General features: G+C 37.1%; 2 protein-coding genes across 2 annotated transcripts in view; one reads left to right on the top strand and one right to left on the bottom strand.

Annotated features, from left to right (window-relative positions):
* Positions 1 to 3035, bottom strand: part of CACNA1C (calcium voltage-gated channel subunit alpha1 C) — a 493845-nt gene extending 490810 nt beyond the window's left edge. The window contains exon 1 of the mRNA XM_055807493.1: positions 952 to 3035. Within this exon, the coding sequence (XP_055663468.1) occupies positions 952 to 1081 (130 nt within the window). The 5' untranslated portion in view covers positions 1082 to 3035. The remainder of the gene's footprint in view (positions 1 to 951) is intronic.
* The window catches only part of DCP1B (decapping mRNA 1B), a 47269-nt gene that overhangs the window by 12683 nt on the left and 12310 nt on the right, over positions 1 to 22276 (top strand). Inside the window, exons 4-5 of the mRNA XM_055807492.1 lie at positions 12030 to 12096; positions 14286 to 14421. Of these exons, the coding sequence (XP_055663467.1) occupies positions 12030 to 12096; positions 14286 to 14421 (203 nt within the window). The remainder of the gene's footprint in view (positions 1 to 12029; positions 12097 to 14285; positions 14422 to 22276) is intronic.

The following is a 22276-nucleotide window of genomic DNA, read 5'->3' as shown; positions in this document are numbered from 1 at the left end:
GGCAGTTTTTTTAATGGCTGATAATTATTTTCTGTATGGTAGAACTGTATCCCTGCCTGGGCAAACAAATTGGTATGAAAAGTATACGGAATAGATTTAAAAGTACCTATCGAGTGTCCTGCAGTCGTGGGTGAGTTTCTGAATAGAATGGAAGGAGTATAGTACTTCATATATCTGCTAGACGCAGTCTTTGTTTCCCATTTATGGATGTCAGCATATAAGCAGCATAATAGCTTGTCTGGACATTTACTGCTGAGAGTGTACTGCCAGTGCTGGGAATTCCGGACATCTTTTCAAGATAAGATAGGCATATGATGCAGTAAAGCTCAAGAGTTCAAGTTAGAACAGATAATTATTTTTTTTAAGAGGTTATTTTCATGTGACTACCTGTATACCCTCTACTTCATACCCACCTCCTTGTAAAGCCTAAATGGAAGATGTTTTCAGACCAGTGTAAATATGTACGTGAATGCCTATGTGTTTCTTCAGCAAATGAAAATATTACAGAGCTTGTTGCTTTTGGAAATCTTTTCAGGTTAGTCTGTTCACACACACATGCATTTAATATTTTGAGCTTTTAAACTTGTTAGCCTTTTTGTCTTTTCTTTCCTGTTCCTTATGCTTACATACCTTTTTTTTTTTTTTTTCTCTCCTGTCGGAAGTGGAAGTCAGAAAGTGATGTTCATTAGATGCTTGAAAGACAATATATTACAAGGGGAAGCCATCCATCTACTTAACTGCACAGATTTGAGAATTCCCAGAATTACCTAAATCCTGTGGTAGTGTGATGACACGTACAGGACTTCACAGTACAGTATGCCAACTATTGCTATAGGTAATTAGTTTCATACATTGTACAGGCTGTTCAATTTAAATAGAAGGGGAATACTTACCCCAACAGGTAGATACCAGTATAGTTTGCATGCACACAACTGGGCAATGTTGTCTTACCTCCAGGTTTGATGTAGAAGCAGTTAAGCTGAGTTTCATGCACCAGCTTCCCCTTATACTTCATTTCAGGTTCCCCTGGCTGGTGGCTGGGTAGTGGGTGATACGCTTGCCGGACAAAGGCTTGAAACATTTTAAAATTCCAAGGAACGTTGAAACAGCTGAACCTGAGTATATTTTCTATATATAGTAAAGGTAACTTCCTTTTGGTCAGTTGTTTCTTACTTCAAAGTTATTTTATGTAGTAGCCTTATACAGAAGTTAAAACCTGGATGTTGCTTTACACTACTGACAACTTGGTCTTTTAATCTAGAAACTATTTTCTAGCTCTTTGAAACCTCTGCAGTATCTCTTGTATTATCCTTCCTTTCCTTGCTCTTCACTCCTAATCCTTTTCTTGTCCTCTGTGCCTTATGCTCAGTTGGAGCGTCCTCCTCCTCCTGTGGTTTTTCAGGAAAAATTGGATTGAGAAGTGAAGATAATGAGGGCCATCCACCCGTCAGCTCATCACCTCACCGAGCCATGACGATCTCTGGTTTCTGTATATCAGCACGGACTTCTCTGATAATATCCTCTTGTGTTTGAAAAAAATAGGTTTGTCTAGGAGGGGGTGAACTTCACTCCTGACATAGCCAGAAAACTTCTCTTGGAATGTGAGCTTGCTCACTCGCACTCTTTTATATGTGTGTATATATATAAAAATATTTGTAACCTTCTCTCAAAACATGGAAGATAAATATGTGAGCAAGTATATCCCACAGTGCGTATACAAGCTGCTCACTTCTGTCTAATACTGATTTAATACAAGCTCTTGAGTGCCTCATCAGCTCTCTCTTTGTCAAAACAAGCCTTAAATCAGCAGTAAACAATACTTTTCAATTACAGGCGGAAAAAAGAAAGAAACCCTTCTCAAGTATAAGATAGCATACCCTTTAAAGGACAAGGAATGTGTTCTATACAGAAACACGGTGCAACTGCTCCAGTGGAATTTCACTAAGACTGCAAATGCAGTGTTGCTTTTTCATCTTAACTGGCGTACAAACTAGCAACAGCATTGGGCTTAATATTTGCTATCTGCTGTGCTTTAATGGTTGCAGCTGCAGCCCAGTTGTTGGCTTTGCAATGCATAGCTTTCTTTAATGAAATGTAATAAAATACAAATTCCTCTTATTATAATGTCTTTTTTTTTTTTTTAAGATTAATTTTAAGACAGTGGTTTTACCTGCTAGCTTCATTATTTTGGATGTATGTACTCCTAGGTCTTTTGGAGCCTGTTTCAGTAATCCTTTTGCATAGCAGAGATATTATTGATATGAATAAAACCAACCAGAGATCTTGTAGCCAAGGGAAGAAAAATGTAAGTGATGTAAGACACACGCTTCAGGTCAGAAGTCAACAATAAATGGACTAGGAAGATTCTTCCTGTGAATCATCTGGTGCTACTCAATGTCGTAGATGGGATATGGATATTCAGTTTGAGCTCCACCAATTCTTTTGTCTCTGTCCCACAAACTGCCTTTCTGTAAAATTTCAGTATAACTTACTTAACAACGTAAGAGTGTTAAATCCTCTACACAGGAATGTGTAGCGTCTCTCAGGAGGTTAATGACAAATCATAGTGATTAGAAAAGGAGAGAAATAACATTGGATTTTTGTGTAAGGTATCATATGCCTGCCTTCAGTGCTTTGCTGCCTTTTTTATGTTGTTGTTGTCATCTCTTTTCTGTTTTTATTCTGGTTTCTCTCACATGAATATTTTGTACATCTGTCTCAAACAGAAAAAATAGAGGTTCAGATTTGCACTGAGAGATTTAAAAGCTGAAGGAGGGGAGAGACTGAGGAAGCAGATGATGACAGATATTTTTTTATTCCTGAAGGATTATTCATGAGCTAGTAAAATACTGCTGACTTGTAAAGCAAAATGAAATACATGCTTTTAATTTCTCTGTGAAAATAATACAATTGCTGTAATGAAAATCTCCCAATACAAAATTCCAATTTTTTATTTGGATTTAAATATATCACTATATTCAGGGATTCAAAATTGCAGGATACCTCCCAGTGCTCCTATTGTGAAATGTCTAGCTGCTAATATCAAATGAATTTGATAAATGTGTTTTTTTTCTGTTGGATTACAGGTTTTAAAACAAGGAAATGCTTACTGCTTAAACTGCATTTTCTTGGTGACAAACTTGATCTTAGGAGTACATTCTGTTTCTACTCTGTCCATATACTCACACAGAATGTCTTGTGTGCGAGAAGGCAGAAAAGTCAGTAAACTGCTAATGTTCATAGTAATCTGAACACTAGCATCAGTAGTTAAAAAAGATACACACACCAAAAAAAAAGATACACAAATACATTAAAAAATTACAGCAATCAAAAGGAAAAAGCAGTAATGTAGTTCAAAGAGGTGGTATTTGTATCTTCATGAAACAAACTAAGTTGCAACTTTCACAAGAAAAAAGTAGGTCATAAAATGTATCTTTAACATTTTTTTGATACTTTAAAATTAAATCTAATGATCCCTCAGTTTTCAAGCATGTAAAATTTCAGTGGCCATATGTGAATGATAAAAGGGGCCACAGTGCAGCCATCTACTGAAATATAGCTTGTGAGCACACTGTAAACCTATTAGTGTTTACCTGTCATTACATGAGAGCAGTGAAAGGCCTTTCTATGCCCATGAAATTGTATTGTATCACTAAAAATGGTATGTACTTAAAAATTTCCAATAGCAACTCTACAGATAAGCAGATATTGTTGAAGGCAATGTAACAGCTGACTGTAAGAGAAGGAATGGCTATACAGTAGTAGAGAAGAACTTTTTAATGTGTTGAATATGACACTAACAGGCTGTGGTAAATCAATAAAAGCAAATACATAAGGTATGCTGTAAATAACTAAGCACTTGAAATTTCAGGAAGAGTAGTTGACTTTGCCCATTTCTATTTTCTATTTTTTTTATTCTTTTCCTAACCATTTCAGAAATAGCGTAGGAAAAATGAAGTAATTGCCTGCCTGCAAAATGATGGCGTGTACAGAGTATACAAATGCAAAAATACGAAGGTGGTGGGTTTTTTTTAAATTCTGTAATCTGATGGTGTTTCTCAGGTGTAACTTGTTACAGGAACAAGTGTGTGTGTATACACAAGCAACTTAGATTTTTGCTGTTGCAGGTTAAGAACTTAGTCCAGATCTGCAAATGTATTTCCATTACTTAGGATCTGAAGATATGCAATGAAGAAATAAGAGATGAGATCACAACAGTCAAAAGTAGAAATATCATCTATAGTTAAAGTTGTCCATTTTCCTCATGAAGCCCTTTTTGAAGTTTTTCATTACTTTGTGGGAGTTAAACCATTTGGGGTGACAGCTAATCAGAATTATTATAGTAAAAATTCATGTTTCAGGAAAAAAATAACATAAAATAACATATTATTGAACACCTGTTTGAGGTTAAAATATTCTTTTTCCCTGAAAAAACGGCATCAGCAGAGGTTGGAAGAGAACTTGACTTTGAACTTTACTATAGTCCTGGAATTAGAGAAGTACTTTGACCTTTGTCAAGTACCTCAGAGATGCACTTTAAAATTAATTGGGAACATATTCTGATATTTGAGTAAATAATAAATGAAAACAATGATGTTCAAGTCCTGATGAGTCCTCTACCAACCGTGTATATCACATGCAGTAAAGCAGGCTTTATCCCCACAGGACTAGAAGCCCAGATACTCCATAAGAATCATAACAGAAGCTGCTACTTTTCTTAACCTAGTGGTAGGCAGTATGGAAATACAGAGAAGGTAAAGTCAGCTTCTCCTTCCTGTTCTTGAAAATAAAAGCAAACTGGTTTTTTGCCTCCAGGCTGGAAAGGCAGTATCGTCACCTTCTCCTTGATGGAGGAGGGTTCTCATTGCTTTTAGCTACAAGGTACAATGTGATGTGCACAGAATCAAAAGCATGGTTTCTAGTTTAACCTCTTCCACTTGTGATAGTGTTATGTTAGTGTTAGCTTTTCTGCTAGTAGGATTTACAGATATTTAGCCTAGATTTATGTAATAGCATTTTTGTGTTATGTTCAGATGATTCCTGTAGATCAGGGCCTGGCTTCAATTCAGTGCATTGAAGACATGTTTTACAGTTTGCTTTAAAAGTTAGCAGAGAATATAGATTACTGGTAAGCTAATACTAATAGAGGTGATAGTTTCAGATGTAGAGGAGTTGTTTCTTTTCCACTAGCCCATCCTCTGATGGAATTTTTTCACAGGAAGGTTGCTTTTGTTGACTCAGGATATTTGGATTTAGTTTTTAGCCTTCCTGCAGACTTTTCCACTCAATTTTTTAAAGTCAGTGTCTGTCATTTTTCTATATTGAAAATGGAACAGTACTTTCTCCCACCATTTGTTTATCTTAATGCCTCTTCACCTAGCTTTTACACTCCTTGGGTGAGACTGTTTAATCATTTCCATTGCAAAAGACACTGGAGCTCCGGTCTGATGTGGACATTTCAGAAGTCTATTGTGAAATAGTAATGAGAACCACTTGTTGTTTAACAACTTATAAAAAGAACAATAAAGCATTTATTAAGAACAACTTGTTGTTTAAGAACTTGATAGTCTGGCATCTTCAGAATTCCTGCCTTAATATCTGTGTCATCATCATCGTGATTTAAAAAGCAGTTGGAACTGATGCAATGGCAGGGGATATGACTGGAGAACCAGTGGTGGAGGAAAAAAAATAAATGCATTAAACCAGATGGATCATAACATAGATGCTATTCCTGTGTTGTGACTAAAAATTTCTTGTAGCATCAACAGAATGCAATTTTAAGGGAAATCTGGCAAATTCAGTTTGCTTTTGGGCTTGTTACCGAAAAGTAAAGAACCTGCTGATGGCCTCTTACATCTGCTGAACTTTGTGGAAATAAATGGATCAATGGGCTTTAAAATTTCCTACAGTACTAACATAACTTTAGCTATGAGGCTATTTAAGGGGCATTCCAGTGAGCTGATCTTGTTTATGTCTGCTACAGAGTTGATGTTTCTTTCATAAAGAATTTCTGATAAATTGTGGTTAAAAATCTGCCTGAAGTCAGGCTATCACAGTAGAGCAACAGACATGATTTAATAAACAATCCACCATCTCAGAGTTGTCCCTTTTTTTGCTTCGTGAAATATTTACTGGCTCTATCTGGAATTCTGCAAATTGTTCACCCAGCTTTCATGATTGGTAGAAGATGGCAAGGATATTTCAGGGTTCATCCCATTAACAAAAAATGTTTCTTGTGTTGATTTTTAAGACATAATTCCAGGCACGATTAAACAGATGGTGGTGACGTACTTATTCTTGACTTTGGTTGTGTTGCCGATCAGCATTGCCCACTCTAAAACCATCTGCTTTTGGGGAAAGGGGGGGTTGAGAGGCTTTTGCATTTCATTGTGGGGTGTTGTATATTTTCTTGTTATTTTGGGGTTGTTTGGTTTTTTTTTATTTAAGAAAGTTGCTTGAACAGTTCCCTCCTCACTTGAGTTTGACTGGTCAAGCTGAAAAACAGCTTTTTTACTCTCCGTGTCTGATCATCAGTTGTGTTTGAAAGAACTTTCAGGCTCCTAAACTAGCAAATACCAAAATTACGGCTGCTTGTGCACCCTTTTTTTTTTTACTTATGGAATTTTAAATTATGTGATCATAATCTTTTGCAATATTGCTTTTTTCTTGTTGTTTTCAGTGATACTGATCAGCATAATAGCTGACAACTTGTGAATAAGCTGAACTGTTGTATCTTGCTCAAATTAGAAGTATTATTCTTCCCATTTTACAAATTGGGATCCTAGGGCAGAGTAGTTACAATTACAGAGATCAAATAGATGCAGGGTGTCTGGCTTTAATTACTTGGGCCTAATTTTTCCAATGTATTTATCATTCATATGTTCAAAAACACTTCTTAGAGACTTTGTGATTAAAAGTAACGGGTGGTTTTGGAGGTCATGCACTCAAATCTTACACCCAGGCCTAAGACCTTGAATCAAACACTGGCAAATGAAAAGTACACAGTCAATGACAGCCACTTAAGATGACATTTCACAGCTTAACGTATCATTGCATAATATCTCTGGGGCAGTGTCAGAGATGGAATTCAGCTTTCCAAGATAGTGTGCAGCTGCTTTTGTGTGTTCTTTCCTTTGTTGCAGTCCTCTCTTGCTTTATGCTGGAGAGCAGGATGTAGAGCTTCAACAGGCAAGTCTCTTTCACCACTACTTGAGCCTGAGCACAGTGGAAGGAACATCATATGTTTGTATCTTACTTGTAAATTCGGTGTCATGGACAAAGGGTTCGAGCACAAAATTAACACGGCATACTTTAATTCATGTTTTAAGTCAAGAACTCATCGATTCAAAATTGTTAGTGTGGATATAACCTACTTTGGTTCTTTTTTCACTAGGTCCTGCAAAGTGGAGACTGCAATATTCTAGAAAGTATTAGAAAATGAAATGTGGGTATTGATAGTGTGCTGAAGAGTCAAATATTACATGAATGGTAGACAGCCAAGAGAAGTGATGACCAGCATAAAGGTGTCTGGCTACCTTGTAAGATGCACATAGAGAAACTGTTTTAATGTAGCCAAGAGTGGATTTACATATTCAGGAGCAAAAGTCTAGGCCATAGGTAGGGAATAAAGTACCTTAAGAAGCATGATATCAAGAAAAAACCATGGAAGTTGAAGAATAATTATTTATTTTTACCAGGCTTAAATACTGTATGCAGTCTGTGGAGCAATAGCTTAAAAATAATGTGTTGCAGGTACACTGAACCCAAAATTCTGATAAATGGAAACATCTATCCAGAAGACAGAAACCTAATAGCTGGAAGTTGAAGCTAGACAAATGAAGAGTAAAATAAATAATCTAAGAGAAATTTCTTCCTTTTTAATAGGATACTTAGCATAATTATGAAAATCAATAAGATATTCTTCATCATAATAATAAATAAATACATTTTGGATTTTGAGAGGTTAGAAATTGTCATCTGTAATTCTGGTAGATAACATCTGTCAGCTTTTGCTTATAAGTAGTATCGAGTGCTCTAGTGTTGTGAGGACAGGAGATATCCATAGCCAAAAAAAATGAAATTGGTAAAGCAGAAGCTGTAGGATCGTCTCTGAAGTCACGATTTAAAGCTTAAATAGTAGACTTTATGAAATTCAATCTCTGAGCTATATTAAAGGAGCACCACAGATTTTATTAAAATTTTTCAGTTTTGATTTATGAGTAGCCTACCTTTTTCAAATTCTAAAAATTCTAAAGACTGATATCCCTTAATATTTAATAATTTCAACCACATTATTTATTTTATTCCTGTTCAATATTAATTGTATCGTGTTGATTTGATAGCTGTATTACATCTTTCTAGTTTTGCGTAATCTTGTTAACAACATCATAACTTTGGTGCCTTCTTTTTTTTTTCTTTAATGTGATCAATTCATTACAAAATCTAATTTGTTTTAGTAAATTACTTTGGAACTTTTGAAAGGGATGAACAGATGTGTACTATCTTGTCAGTATAAAAGTAGCTCTCCTTTTGGGGCTTTTGTTAGCCGCTTTTCATGTAAGTGGCTCAGCTGGTTAGCAGAAGATACTTGACTTCAATTTGTTTTTTCTTTTTCTGTTTTTTTACAATAATCTGTTCTTGGTTAACTTTATAGCTCAAGCTGGGCCTAAAAGTGACTTAATTTTTCCTCTTTTGTGTGGCAGTAGAAGAATTTGCTTTGTGCCTCTGCTGTTTAGTGATTCAGTTGTGTCTCCACTGTTTAAATGATTCATTTTTAACATGAACATTTTAGTGAAATTACTACTCTACAGATGATACTTAGGTCAGGATTTCCTTTTTATCTAACAGTCTGATAGAGATGGAAGACGGATTAAAGTAATCTGTTTAGATTTAATCCTGGTAAGATTTTCAGTGTTTTCATGCTGGAAGAAAGCTTGTAGTGAAATTTGTATTGTATGGGTATTTAGTTTTTATTAATGGAGAGTGTGCCAGCTTCCTAGCTTGACAGTTAAAGTTTGTAATTGTGTCAGGTTCTTTTGCTGGTCCTGGCGTTTTGTGTGTTGTCATACACATTAAAAAAAATGTTTTGCCATTTTGTATTTGTCATTAAGCAAGAAAGATGGCCATTAATACACACTTTTACTACTATTATTTACATTTTTGTTCCTTAAATGTAGGTTATAACAGAATATACTGTGGTGGTATGGATTTATGCAATGGTTACTCCACATGATGAGCAATCAATCTGAAAACATACATTAGTGTACTTTGATACCTGGTATCTCAGATTTCCACCAAATTACTGCCTTCTCACTGGTCCATTGTTCTCCCATGCATGAAGAAGCTTGGGATACGTTGTCCTGCAAAAAACAGAGTGGCTGTGTCATTATTTCTTAGTGTATTTCTGAAGTGTTCATGTGTTCTGGACAGATGGAAGAAGTGTGGAAGGAAGAAGAGGGGGACTGTCCACTTCTGAATGAATTCACTGCTGAATGGGAGAACTGTAAGCTCAGAAGATGTTGAGTTTTGGTCTTAGCTTGCTTTCAGCGGTGCTTCCTAGTCTAGGTTGAAAGTACCATTTAACTGAGGTGAGAAAGTAAATGTGGGTGAGTCGATTTGAAGCTCAGGTAACATCTACACTAAAGGTCTCTGGATCTGCAATATCCTGACTTAAAGCTTCAGTTAAGATGAGATGTATTGTTGAGTGGTGGTTTGGTATGGTGGGACAGGCAATAATTAGTGTCCTTATTCTGTGATCTGAAATGGCTGTGCATTTGTTTCCCTTATATTTGAAGATATTAGTTGTAGTTCTGTAAAATCTGAAATGGTCTTTTATACTGGTAGTCAGATAGTTTGTGTTTTTCACTGAGTTGAGGTAAGCTAGCTTGCTTCTGTTCTTGATTCCACTCTTTCGACTTCTAATGGCCAGAAGCACTGCAGTATTTCTGTGGGACTTTCAGCTTTCAAATTTATTAGATATTCATGAGTAGTCTACAACATGTTTGATCAATCAGCCAAAAGGTGAAGCTGTTCAACCTCCCTTACCTATCGGTGATGCCACCAGCTGTGGCAGACAAAAAAAAATAATTGAGAAGATGGAGCAGATGGCCCAAGTTTCATCAGTACTGTACTGCACTGGAGATTCTATTACAACAAAGAAGAAACTTGATTAAAACAAATTTGACTTGTCTGGAGGTTTTGGTCTGCTTGCTATATTATTACACTAGGGTAACTTGTAGCATGGGCAACATGTTTTCAAAGGTGTTTTTGTCAGAAGGATGTGTAGTTTTGCATAATAGGTCAGTGTTTTGGAACCTTGTGAATCATACGCACACTTTTCTACAGGTTTGCAGTTTATTATTGGATGCTTATGGGAATGTTTTAGAATATTAATGTCTCTTTTAAATGCATATTTTAATAACTATGTTACAAAACAGATTTTTTGTGCAGTTCAGATCAGCTCTTATGTTACACTTTTTGTAGAACCACTGGCACGTACTGTGTTACTTGGCTTTTTTTAGGTGAATAATAGAAATCATCATCACAGTTTTAAAAAGTTAATCGTAAAAAGGCCTGTACATCTTGTAAAAGTTATTTATTGTTTGTCTACAATATGGCTGTTGGTTTATGGGTTTTTTTAAGCCTTTCACCAGTATAATGTATTAGACAGTTGAACCATTTTTGCTATGGAGAAGACAACACATGGCTGAAAAATTGAGGAGGAATGGAGATAAGTATTACACTTGTGCCTTACAAACAGCTGTACATTTTTTTTTCTTTCCAAACATTAACAAAGCCAATTTACACTTCATATGCCATGGTTTTGGTTCTGTGGAATTGAAGAAGTGATTGCTTTTGGATTCTGCTAAGAGAAGGAAATATAACATGATCAGGGTCAGTGTTGTGATTGCTTTTAAACAGGTATTTAATCCAGTTATGTGCCTTTCAAGTAAAATCTAGCCCCTACGGTGTCTGAAGACATGTTAGGAGTTGCCATTTCTTAGGAAGATTAAGGGAAAACTCTTGCCTGCAGTGTGGTAGGACAGGGAAGGGGGAAGAAACACAGGGACTACCTGTTTGCTACGGTGTCATGTAAAACGAATGTGGATGTTACACAAGGTTGTGGTGACAGAGAGGGAAAGATCCATGTTAAGCCTTTAAGTGCTTCTCCCTTCCTCTTCTCATAGCAGATTTGTGCTTGAGGTTAAAACTAGGATAGTTACCCTGACAAATGTAGACAGATTGTGTTAAGGCTGTAGATTTATTCCCAGGCTGTCTTACCTGGGCTATATAACATGGTTGTGAGTGGAAAAAGCTCCCTGTTTATGATGATTGTGGAACCTACACTAACTACAGTTCCAGTACAGCTGTTGCCATCGTGATGGTTTCATTAGTGCTGTATATGTCTGAGAATCTTGAACTACTAGTAAATTTAAATCTGTTGTTGCTGGGCAAAGCTCCAGGTGCTTACTTTAGTGGAGGTCTGAACCTAGATACCCTGTGGTTGGCTATGGATAGTTACTTCTTTGGCAGTGAAAATAACGGGGAACGTTATAGGAAATCTGCAGGGAGGCAGAGGTGCATTCATACTACTCTGACAACTTTGATGATATTTAAGATAGACCTGAATGTTGTTGAAAACTAAACAGATCTTGCTTGCTTACATAATGCATGTCACACTACCCATAGTATGCTAGCCACTGGAGTCTAATGAATATGACATAACAACTGAAAAATATGACAGAGGACAAGTTTTAAAGAGAAAACCCTCTAGTTTAGTATTCTAAAGAAAAGAATCAAATACCTCTGCCTTTACTGAAGGTTCAAGAGCTTGTAATTTACATCCTTAGAAATATGGTTTTGATCTTTTTTATTTTGGCGGATCTGAGGTGTCATTCCTATGTTTATAGATAGGGAAAACATAAGAATAAATAAATTTTAAAATTCCTTTACAGGTCACTTTAATATCTACCAGGTAGAATTGCTGTTTGAGAAGATGCTCATAGTTTGTGTTTGATGTGCATTTACAGTGTCCATATATGGGATTTGGTTTTATGATAAGGAAGAATGCCAAAGAATTGCAGAGCTCATGAAAAAGTAAGTGATGGGTAAACGAGACTTTTTGTGCTTTTTTTATGTATGTATTTCTGTACATACATGCACATTACATTACTAGGATGGTCATACCTTTCTACTTTAAACCTGTATTTATAGAGTTTGCTGCAAGTAAAGTTGTCACACCTGCACTTCGTATAATCAGAAGTCACTGTATTGCAATATACTTTTACATAATATGCTGTGCAGCTGTCCAGCTACATCAGTGTGTAACAGTTCATTTTATTTATTTCCTGATGACTCAGAGATCTGTTTTGAAGAATTGTATTCTTTGGGGGTTTAGTATATTTTTCAGTTTAGGGAGGTTTTCTTTTGTAATGTTGCTGTTAACCTTTTTTTCCTTATGTCAATGTAAGTGTGAGCTATCATGAAGGCATACTGTAATAACACAGTTTCTGTGGTTTATATCCTGTTTCTACATCATGGCTGAATTCCTGTTCCTCATTTCTTGGCAAAATGTACAAAATTCACTTTGGTTTTGCAATATAAAGCAAGACTTTAATTAGCTTTGAAATCATTACTTTTACATACATAATATTATTTTAGATTTGCTATACAGTCTTTAATTTTGCAATCAAATCAAAGATTAGAATTTCAAGCAGAACTGTATTTTCAGCTGTATTTTAATCTAACAAGGTCATGGATAGTTTTTTCACTGTCAATACTTTCTTTTTGTGTCCGGGATGGACAGGGCTCATTCTTCTGCTCTACCCTCTGACTGGCCTAATGATGGGCTTGTTTGCAGTGATTCGTTTCTTATGACTATATTGTGCAGGTTTTCCTGTTTGTTTGGAGGAGGAAGGAGCTGAAGTCTTAAGGGTTTTATCAACATGTGCAATCTGAAGTTTTCAGAGCTATAATGTAGAGGATAGTAAAGGGGCTGGATTGGAACAGGCAGAGATTGGCTATACCAGTTGCCTGTGGTATATAGGGTTGGACATGTCATTGTGTCACAATTCTTTTAAGGGACAGGAGGAAGGATGATGTAGAGCCAGGTCTTTGTCATCCCAAGAAAAGCCATGGGAGGTGGATACAGTCAAGATGACCGCATTAGGTACTAACAGAGCACAATACAAAGGCACTGTCAGACCTGTGAATCTCTCCTTTTCAGGTCATCTGTCCCAGTCTGAACAGCTTCTGTAGCCAGAAGCATGCTGAGGAAGTGACATCAATTTTGATTGCCAAAGTTACAGAATGCCCAAAAGCTCATTTATGTGCCCTGCAGTACAAGCCCAAACAAGGCTTATCCTCGCACAGCTCAGTCCATAGCAAAGCGCTTTAACTCTTCTACTACTATGTTCCAGATAGGATTTGTTATAAAATACTGGATGGGAGGGTAATCATGTTTCCTCAGTATCTCTTTCTAAAGTAATACCTGCTGGTTTTCATTTTGCAGTGACAAAACATTGTGAAACACAGACTGTGACAGTAGTGGGGATTTGTTTAGGCGTTTTCGTTGGTTTTGCTGTATATCCTACAGCTCTACAATGAGTCAGTTGTGACCCAAGAAATAATTGATGGGGATGAATTTACAGAAATAAGCAATGGACCCTGAGAAACGCAGGTTTTTGACAGCTGATTTTAGTTAACTAGCTCAAGTTTCAGTCGGTGGTGATTAGTAATCTCAGACTAGTAATTTACTACAATAAAAACTAGTTTTCAGAGGATTCATGCAATTGTAAACCACGTGTAGTGGTTTATAATAGCAGTGTTTCATATAGATAAAAAATACCCTGTCGTTCAGCCAATTGGCTGCTTGTTTTAATTCTCAGCATTCTACAATAATGATAAAACAGCTGGGGCAGGAAATTGGTCATTTGCTAGTAGTTAATGACTGATTTGTGTATGTTTGCCATCCTCCACCACCAGCAGAACTGAATAACACTGTAAATTCCCTGCTCCTTCCCTTCTGGGTATAGAAATTGTGACTGAGTTATGGAAATTTTAGTCTGTGGCCTAGTGTATTCAAGATTGGAGAAAATGAATCTCATGCCTGGTCAAATTTTGTTTTAATATAGATCTTTTCATAGAGATTTTTTTACACATGTTTTAATGTAGATGGGGGAAATGAAAATATTTCGATTTTTATTAATTACTGTAATGTAGTTGTGGTTAAACTTTTTATATCTGTTTTTTGTCTTGTATATTCTCCTCTCACCTCCAACTTTTAGCCTAACTCAGCAGGAACAATTCAAAGCACAGCAGGGAACGGGAACAGGACTGTCCCCAATGATAATGAATTCTGCTAATAACAAAGAAGTGGATATCTTACGGATGCTTACCAAGGCCAAAGATGAGTATACCAAGGTGAGACTTGCTGTCTATAAAAAGAGGACATTTCTTTTTGGTGATACTATGATACCAACTTGCTCACACTTTACATTTTAAAACATAAAAGGTTTCGGTTTAGTTTGTTTTTAAATAGTTTTACTCAAAGTGAAACTGATTTTGGACAGGGTGCTCTCATTCTGTGTAGAAGTGGCTGGTGGAAAAGTTTTGTCAGAATTTGGTTAAGATTCAAAAGAAATTAATGCTGTCAATGAAATCTTCTGAAAGGAGAATATGTATATGGTTGATTATTTATTGAATGCTAGCAGGTAAGAATAAGTATAAATTGGCTTGCATTTTGACCCGTGAAGCTCTTGTGCTTATTGAGTAGCCGCTGGAAGTTGTGTCTTCTGTGTGGGTGAAGTATTCAAACCTGCTAATAGTTTCTGTGGTTGTAGAAGTAACTTCCTTCAGAGAAGACCTTTAGCAGTGAAGTTACTGCTTTTAATTGTGGTTGTTAGCTACTTTCAAACACTAATGGCAGGAAATGAAAAGGTTGAAATGTAGCATGATTTCAGTCCATGTGCTGTTTTGGTCTTCTGAGGCTTCTAAATAAACAAGTAACTAATGGACTAATAACATTCTCTGTTATTGAGCAATCAAAAACATTTTACTTTGGGGAATAAAAATCTAATAATTTTAACTATTCATATATATGCTGCAAATTATTACAGAGCCTGCAGGTTCCTACTGCTGTTCCCTGTATTTTGTATGTGTTGTCATGCAATAGCAAAGCTCATAAGTGGTCTGAGTCTAGAAACATATATATCTTAACATAAGCAATTTAAGAAAGAAAAAGTTATTTTTCTGAAATGTGGCTACTAATAAGATCCTCAGAGAGGTAGTAGCAAACTATTTGAATTATGGTGAAATGTAGCACTTTTTGTTGTGGTATAGCTTTTTTTGAATCTTAGGATCTTCATATTTTCTGTAATAGGAATTTAATGTGTTATAGTGGGCAAACACCTTCAAAACCTGATATCTTTTCTATGTTTTAATACTGAATCAGTGTCTAGTCTTGGCATAAAAGAGTGTGATTTGAGATATTATGAAATATTTAAGCAGTTTGCATCAAATAACCTTAAAAATACTGTAAAAGGGAAAACTGGAGATTAGGCTGTCTTCGGATTCTGTGAGAAGGAGGTCATAGATCTAAAAAAATTTATCTTCCATTTCTACATTAGCACACAGAATAGCACACAGAAAATCAAGACAAATGAGAGGAAATTCTAGATCTGTTGTTTAAATAATAGTTTTTTTTTTTTTAATTTTCCCCCTGCAATTAAGATCTTTTGCAAATTTTCTTCTTACTTAATCTTTAATCTTTCCTCATTTAAGGGATCACTAAGGAAGTAACATGCAAAATTCCTCTTCATTTGGGAGATGAGTGCTAGGAGTATCTGACCTCTTAAGAACTGTAAAAGTTTTTTCTTATTTCATTAGAAGTATAAAATTAAGAAGGGTGTGATAAATAAAGGCAATGACCTTTTTTTTTTTTTTTTTGTATGTTAATGTCAATGTTTCAGAGCGGTCATGCTTTTTGCCTGCTTTATGATATCTACTTTCTTGCCAGAGTATGTCATACAACTTATAATGCTGATGTCAGCATCTGAAATCAGTTATGAAATATGGTGTTCTCCTTTTGGAATTCTGTGTGGTTTTGGAGAAAAAGGAGTGTTTGCAGTTTAAAGTATTTGGAGCTGTAGGATAAGAACATCAATTTTCAAAGCATCTGAGTAAATTTTGGTCAATTTTTTTAAGTCCTATGATGAGATTTATTTTTTAGAGTGTAACTAACTTGTAAGGGTATATCTTATTCCCTAATTAATTTACACTTTGAGAGGTTACATGTAAAATAAAATACAAAGGCCCACCCCTCCACCTCCTTTTTTTTTTAATGGAGCTTTGAGTTGCTAAAACATTAAAGTATTTTTTGGAAAATGTACTACGTACGCAGTTGCCTTTTCTTGATTTCTGGTAAGAAGAGGTGGTATTAGCTGGCTTCATAATGATAGCTAAGGAGATAAACAGTTGAAGAGCTGCTAGGGTACAGAACAAAGCATGATAAAATGTGTTTCTCTTCAACCATTGTCCATGTCTTATACTAAAGACAAGCTCTGGATTTAGGTCTGTGCTGCACAGTTCTACAACATCTACCCATTTACCACACCATCTTTGATCTATTAAAGTTCAGATTAGGTGGATGTCCTTTGTCTGGTTGATGTGCCCAGAATAACTGAAGCTTCCTTCTTCATTACTAAGGACACACAACCATTTGATAAGAACATCATTTCTGTCAGTAAGCAAGAATGGTCTCTGGACTTCTGTTTCTGTACTTTGACTACTTCTTCACTGTCTTTCAGCAAACTGTTCCAATGGCACTGTCCTGCCCAAACAGGAATATAGTTTCTAAGTTTTCAGGTGCTTTTCATTTAGCTGTGTGAAAGACTTGATAGTAGGATCCAGAAGGCCTAGCTTCCCTGAGGGCATTGTGCCATACTCAGCCTGGATGATGCAGAGCCTACGCTACTGTTCTTAAAAAGTCTGAATTGGTTCTGTGTGTCTCACTTAAGCAGGGCTCTGACTGGAAATCCTTGCTGGTGCTGCTCTTCTTTGAGACAGTTCTTGTCCTCCTTAGTTCCTTTCTTCTGCTGAGCACCTTGTACGCCTTCATGTGATGGTTCATTAATGTCATCTTGTGGCTGCTTTACATAGGCTAGGTAGAAATTCCCAGTTTCCAGGGCTTTTAGCTTTGCACTCGAGCTCTGACAACTTCAAAGTCCTTTTCATCACTTTCAGTATAGACATCTATCTGCAAAGCCCTTCTAAGTTCTATCAGGTCTTGGATGACCCTTCTTTCCTTCTAGCATCTCCTTGAACTTGGCAGGTCTCTGCAGCTCTCATGTTTCAAAGTCAGGTTTTTGCCACAGAACATGAGATTGGGATGTGACATGGTATTTGCTTCAGGAGAACTGCAATACTGAGGTACTGCGCTTGTCCATTTGTTATTTGTGCTTGTCATTGTGTTTCCTTTGACGATGTCGAGTTCAGCTTAAGCTTCGTATTGTACAGGTAGACTGTGAAATCTGACAACACAGAGCAGTTGTTTGCCTCAGATGTCTCTGACTATACCAGACTTGCCTAAAACATCCTCAGTGATGGTCTTGTTCCTTTTGATTGACATTGATCACTTATGTCTATTTTTTTTCCAGTGTTGCTTAGCCTTTCTTTGACTTGATCTTAGAACCTTTTGATTTCTTACTAATCTTTTGTAGGAGCATTGCTTTGAACAAGACACATGACTAAAGGACAGACCTGTGAAGCAAGATGTAGTAATCGTCAAGTGTTTTAGCTGATGACTATTCTTCTGGTTCTATCATTCAAGAGCATGGTGACATTTCTTTCATGTTGCTTGATGCTGTTTCTTGATGATAGCATCTGATATCTTCTTTACCTGTCCACCTGACAATTGCTTAAAATGTCATTCTGGTGCTGCTAACTTACTCATCAGCAAGGCCATGCTACCCATCTGCCAAAATGACCTTATATTCTGAGCTCCAGTAGTTACAGATCCCTTTGAAATCATCACAAGATTTGTTACTCTTCAACATTCTTCTTTGTATTTGATACCAGCCTACTAGCTATGTTATCAAATCATGGGGATGATACCGAGACAGGTCAATGGCATTCTCTAATAGGCCTTTGTGTATGCTGCTGTTCATTTTGCTGAGGAGTTTGGTCTGAAAAACACTCATGTAGTGATAACTCCATTAGACTGTACTGCTTCTCACCTCATTTTTATAAGCTTAGTTCTGTGATCATGCAGAGTATGAGAGTGGCATCTAAGGTACTCATGGTTTCTGATGAGTTCAGCCTATAAAAATACCCTGGGGAAATAATGGTATTATTCAAATTCTGCAGGACTTAACTGTGAAATATGCAAAGAGCATGCTATGCATCATGTTAAAGAAAAAAGTTTAAATATAGGCTTATATGTATTTTGGCCAAAAAAAGCTATGCTGAAAAATAGCAACAAGAAAGAGGTATATTGAAGAAAAGTCAGCATCATTAGAAAGAAAACAGTTCGGGAGAAAAAAGCCATTTAATTTCACTGGTGTGGTTTTGGTATGTGTAGTATCATGTAGGATCTGTCCAATCTAAAAAAGAAAATTATCTTTATTTGTTTTAGTATAGATCAGATAGGGGCTAAAGGAAGCACTTACTTGGACTATGAAAAAAAAAAATCTGGTAATTAATTAGGTTAGGTGCTTAGCCGTCCTTAAGTGAATGAGGGACAACATAAGTCACCAGTCAGAAACTCAGTGACAAAGTGATTAAGAATAATTCCGTCATTTGCCCTGGTGTATTTAAAGCTTAAAATTGATGAAGTTGCAGAAGGCTCCATACTAGGACATTGTTGAGAATCCATATGAACTGCCTGGAAATTATGAGAAAATAAAGCTTGTAGAAAACAACAAAAAAGTATGTTATTCAAATTCAATATTAAACAATGTGTAAGCTTGGAAGAACCTAAGAAAACAATTTTTTGAGCAGTGCATTGATAAAATTAACTCTGAGTTAATAAATGCAAAGGGAACTTTTCCGTAGTGTAAAAGCTTTAATAGATATTTTAGTGTTGTGGGTTGCCTAGTATTACTTCTTTCTGTTACGATTTTTTATAGCATTCCATTCATAACTATTTTAAATAATAATTGCTTGGCAAAACTGAAACTTCAGTTTCTGTTGAGTGCTTCCATTAATCAGACTTTGAATCACAGAAAAGGGATTTTAAACTAGCTTTAAAAGAAAACTATTGTGCTTACGGTGAATAGTCTGTGGAATTAGTTCTTTATCTGAATTTTAGGACATCTTTAGTCATCAGCGTTGCACTGTGCTGTGAGATGGGTAGCAAGGCTCTGGATGAATGAGATACCACATTTTAGTAAAATTATTTCTTTGATTTTTATTTCTCCCCCTTTGCCCCGAGAGGGCAAAAAGTGTAGCTGAGTTTAAATACAGTTTAAATATATTTACATCTTGAATGCAGCCCACTCAGATTAGCCATGAGGCACTTATATTTAACTGAAATTCAGTTTTGCTGTGAAGCTCTGCATTACTGGCAAAGTCAGTACTTTGTTCTTCATGTTTTTTTCCAGTCTAGTGCTTGAGGAAGTTTCTCACATTATGCAGTAGGGGTATAGCAGGAAAGAAGAGGCAAAGTTCTTCAAACTGAATAGCTAACCACTTTATGGCATGATTGTCTGTGCATACTTTAAAGTTATTTCTAAGAGCAACATTTGAAACAAAAATGGTCATACAATAGAAGAAACCCAGGTACATGAGTGGAACTACACTTGTACTTAGCAGGATCATGTCTTCAGAAATTCATTGCAGGAGTCCTTGACTGTCCGAACACCCACAAGATGTTTTTTCAGCAGAGACTCACAAAATCTTCAAGACCTCTGGAGATAATCTAGTCCAGCCTCCCTGTTTACAGCAGTATCAGCTAAAGTGGGTTGCTCAGGGCCCATGTTAAGTCAGATTTTAAATATCTCCATGGGTGGAGACTCCACAACTCTCTGGGCTACCAGTTCCAGCATTCAAACATCCTTAAAGTAAAGTTTTTTTCTTAATTTTAAGCAAGATTTTGTATATTCTGTTTTTTGCCTTTTGCCTTGTCTTCACTGGACACCACTGAGAAGAGTCTGGCTCAGTCTTGTTTACTTCTTCCTATCGGGTATTTATACATGTTGATATTATACCCTGAGCCTTCTCTTCTGGAGACTTAAGCCTCTCCTTGCTTGACAGGTGCTTAAATCAGCTTCATAGACTTCCAATGAAATCACTCATGTGTGTTTGCATCTTTCTTGTGCTGGGAAGCTGTCCTGGTTTTGGCTGAGTTAGGGTTAATTTTCTTTTTAGTAGCTGGTACAGTGCTGTGTTTTGGATTTAGTATGAGAACAATGTTGATAACATACTGATGTTTTCACTTGTTGCTAAGTAATGTTAACATTAAGTCAAGGAGGTTTCAGTTTCTCAGGCCCTGCCAGCAAAAAAACTGGAGGGGCACAAGAAACTGGGAGGGGACACAGCCAGGACAGCTAACCTGAACTAGCCCAAGGGACATTCCATACCATAGAATGTCATGCTCAGTATATAAAGCTGGGGGAAGAAGAAGGAAGGGGGACACATTCAGAGTTACTGCATTTGTCTTCCCAAGTAACCATTACACGTGATGGATCCCTGCTTTCCTGGCGATGGCCAAACAGCTGCCTGCCCATGGGAAGTGGTGAATGAATTCCTCATTTTGCTTTGCTTGTGTGTGGGGGGGGTTTGCTTTACTTGTTGAACTACCTTTATCTCAACCCATGAGTTTTCTCACTTTTCTGATTCTTTCCCCCCATCCTGATGCATGGGGAGCGAGTGGCAGCTCTGTGGTGCTTAGTTGCCAGCTGGGGTTAAGCCATGACAGTTGCCCAGAACTGGACCTAGCACTGCAGTGCTCAGTAGAAGTGTCTAACCAGTGGTCTCACCAGTGCTCAGTAGAAGTGAAGGATCACCTCCCTTGATCAGCTGGCAATGCTCTGCCAGGCAATGTAACCCAGGATGCTGTTAGCCTTCTTTTGCCGCAGGGGCATGTTGCTGATTCGTATTCAGCTTCTTGTCCACCCAGGTCTATTTCTGTAAAGCTGTTCTTCAGTTGGTCGGTCAGCAGCAGTTGGTCAGCCTGTACTGCAAGGGGTTATTCTTCCTCAGTTTCCCTTTGCTGAACTTCATGTTCCTGTCAGCTGGTTTCTCCAGCCTGTCAGGGTCTCTGTGGCAGCAGAACCATATAGTCTATTAACTACACATTCTTGTTTTATATTGTCTGCAAGCCTGCTCTGTCCCATCATTCAGGTCATTAATGAAGATGTTAAACAGTATTGACCTCAATGTCAAGCCCAGGGGTACACCACTAGTGACTGGCTTCCAGCTGGACTTCACGTCAACAATATACTGAGTCCAGCAGATCAGACGGTTTTCTATCCACCTCACTGTCCACTTACCTAGTCTGCATTTCATCGGTTTGTCTTTGACAGTGTTATGGGAGGCAGTGTCAAAAGCTCTGCAAAAGTCAAGGTAAACAATATCCACTGCTTTTCCATCATACACTGAGCCAGTCATCTAACTGTAAAAAGCTACGGGGTTGAGCAAGCAAGGTCTCCCTGTTATAAATTCATGCTGGCTACTCCCAATCACTTTCATATCCTTAATATGTCTAGAAATGGTGTCCATTAGAAAGCCATTTGTTTCATCACTCTCCCAGTTGTCAAGTTGAGGCAAACAGGCCTGAAGTTCCCTCAATCCTCCTTCTTGCCCTTCTTGAAGGTGGTACTGGTGCTGACATTTGTTTTCTTCCAGTCCTTGGGAACCTCCCGCAGTTGCCATTACCTTTAAAAATAGTGGTTTCACAGTGACAGAAGCAACTCTCTCTGCTCTTATGAGTGCATCCAGTCTGGTCCCATGGATTTGTACGTCCACTTTGCTTATATGCTACCTAACCTGATCCTCCCCTACCAAGGGTAAGTCTTCATCACTCCAGACTGTCCCACCAGCCTCAAGGGCCTGGGATTCATGAGGACCAGTGTTGCAAAGAAGGCACTGAGTACCTCCTAGAGTCCCTTGAATCCCTTGGAGAATTCAAGTTGTGTTTTACTGATCAGCCCTGGAACCAATGTGTCTTTGTTCACTGTTGTGGTGGGTGCCAGAAATTGATTAAATGATCAGTTTTGTATATTTGAGAGTGGGGGTTATTTTCTCACCTAACACATTTTCATCCTAAGGAGTTTATCTC

Source organism: Falco peregrinus, chromosome 6 (assembly GCF_023634155.1).
Source record: "Falco peregrinus isolate bFalPer1 chromosome 6, bFalPer1.pri, whole genome shotgun sequence".
Classification (NCBI taxonomy): Eukaryota; Metazoa; Chordata; class Aves; order Falconiformes; family Falconidae; genus Falco; species Falco peregrinus.
This window is presented reverse-complemented; position numbering and strand designations above follow the sequence as displayed.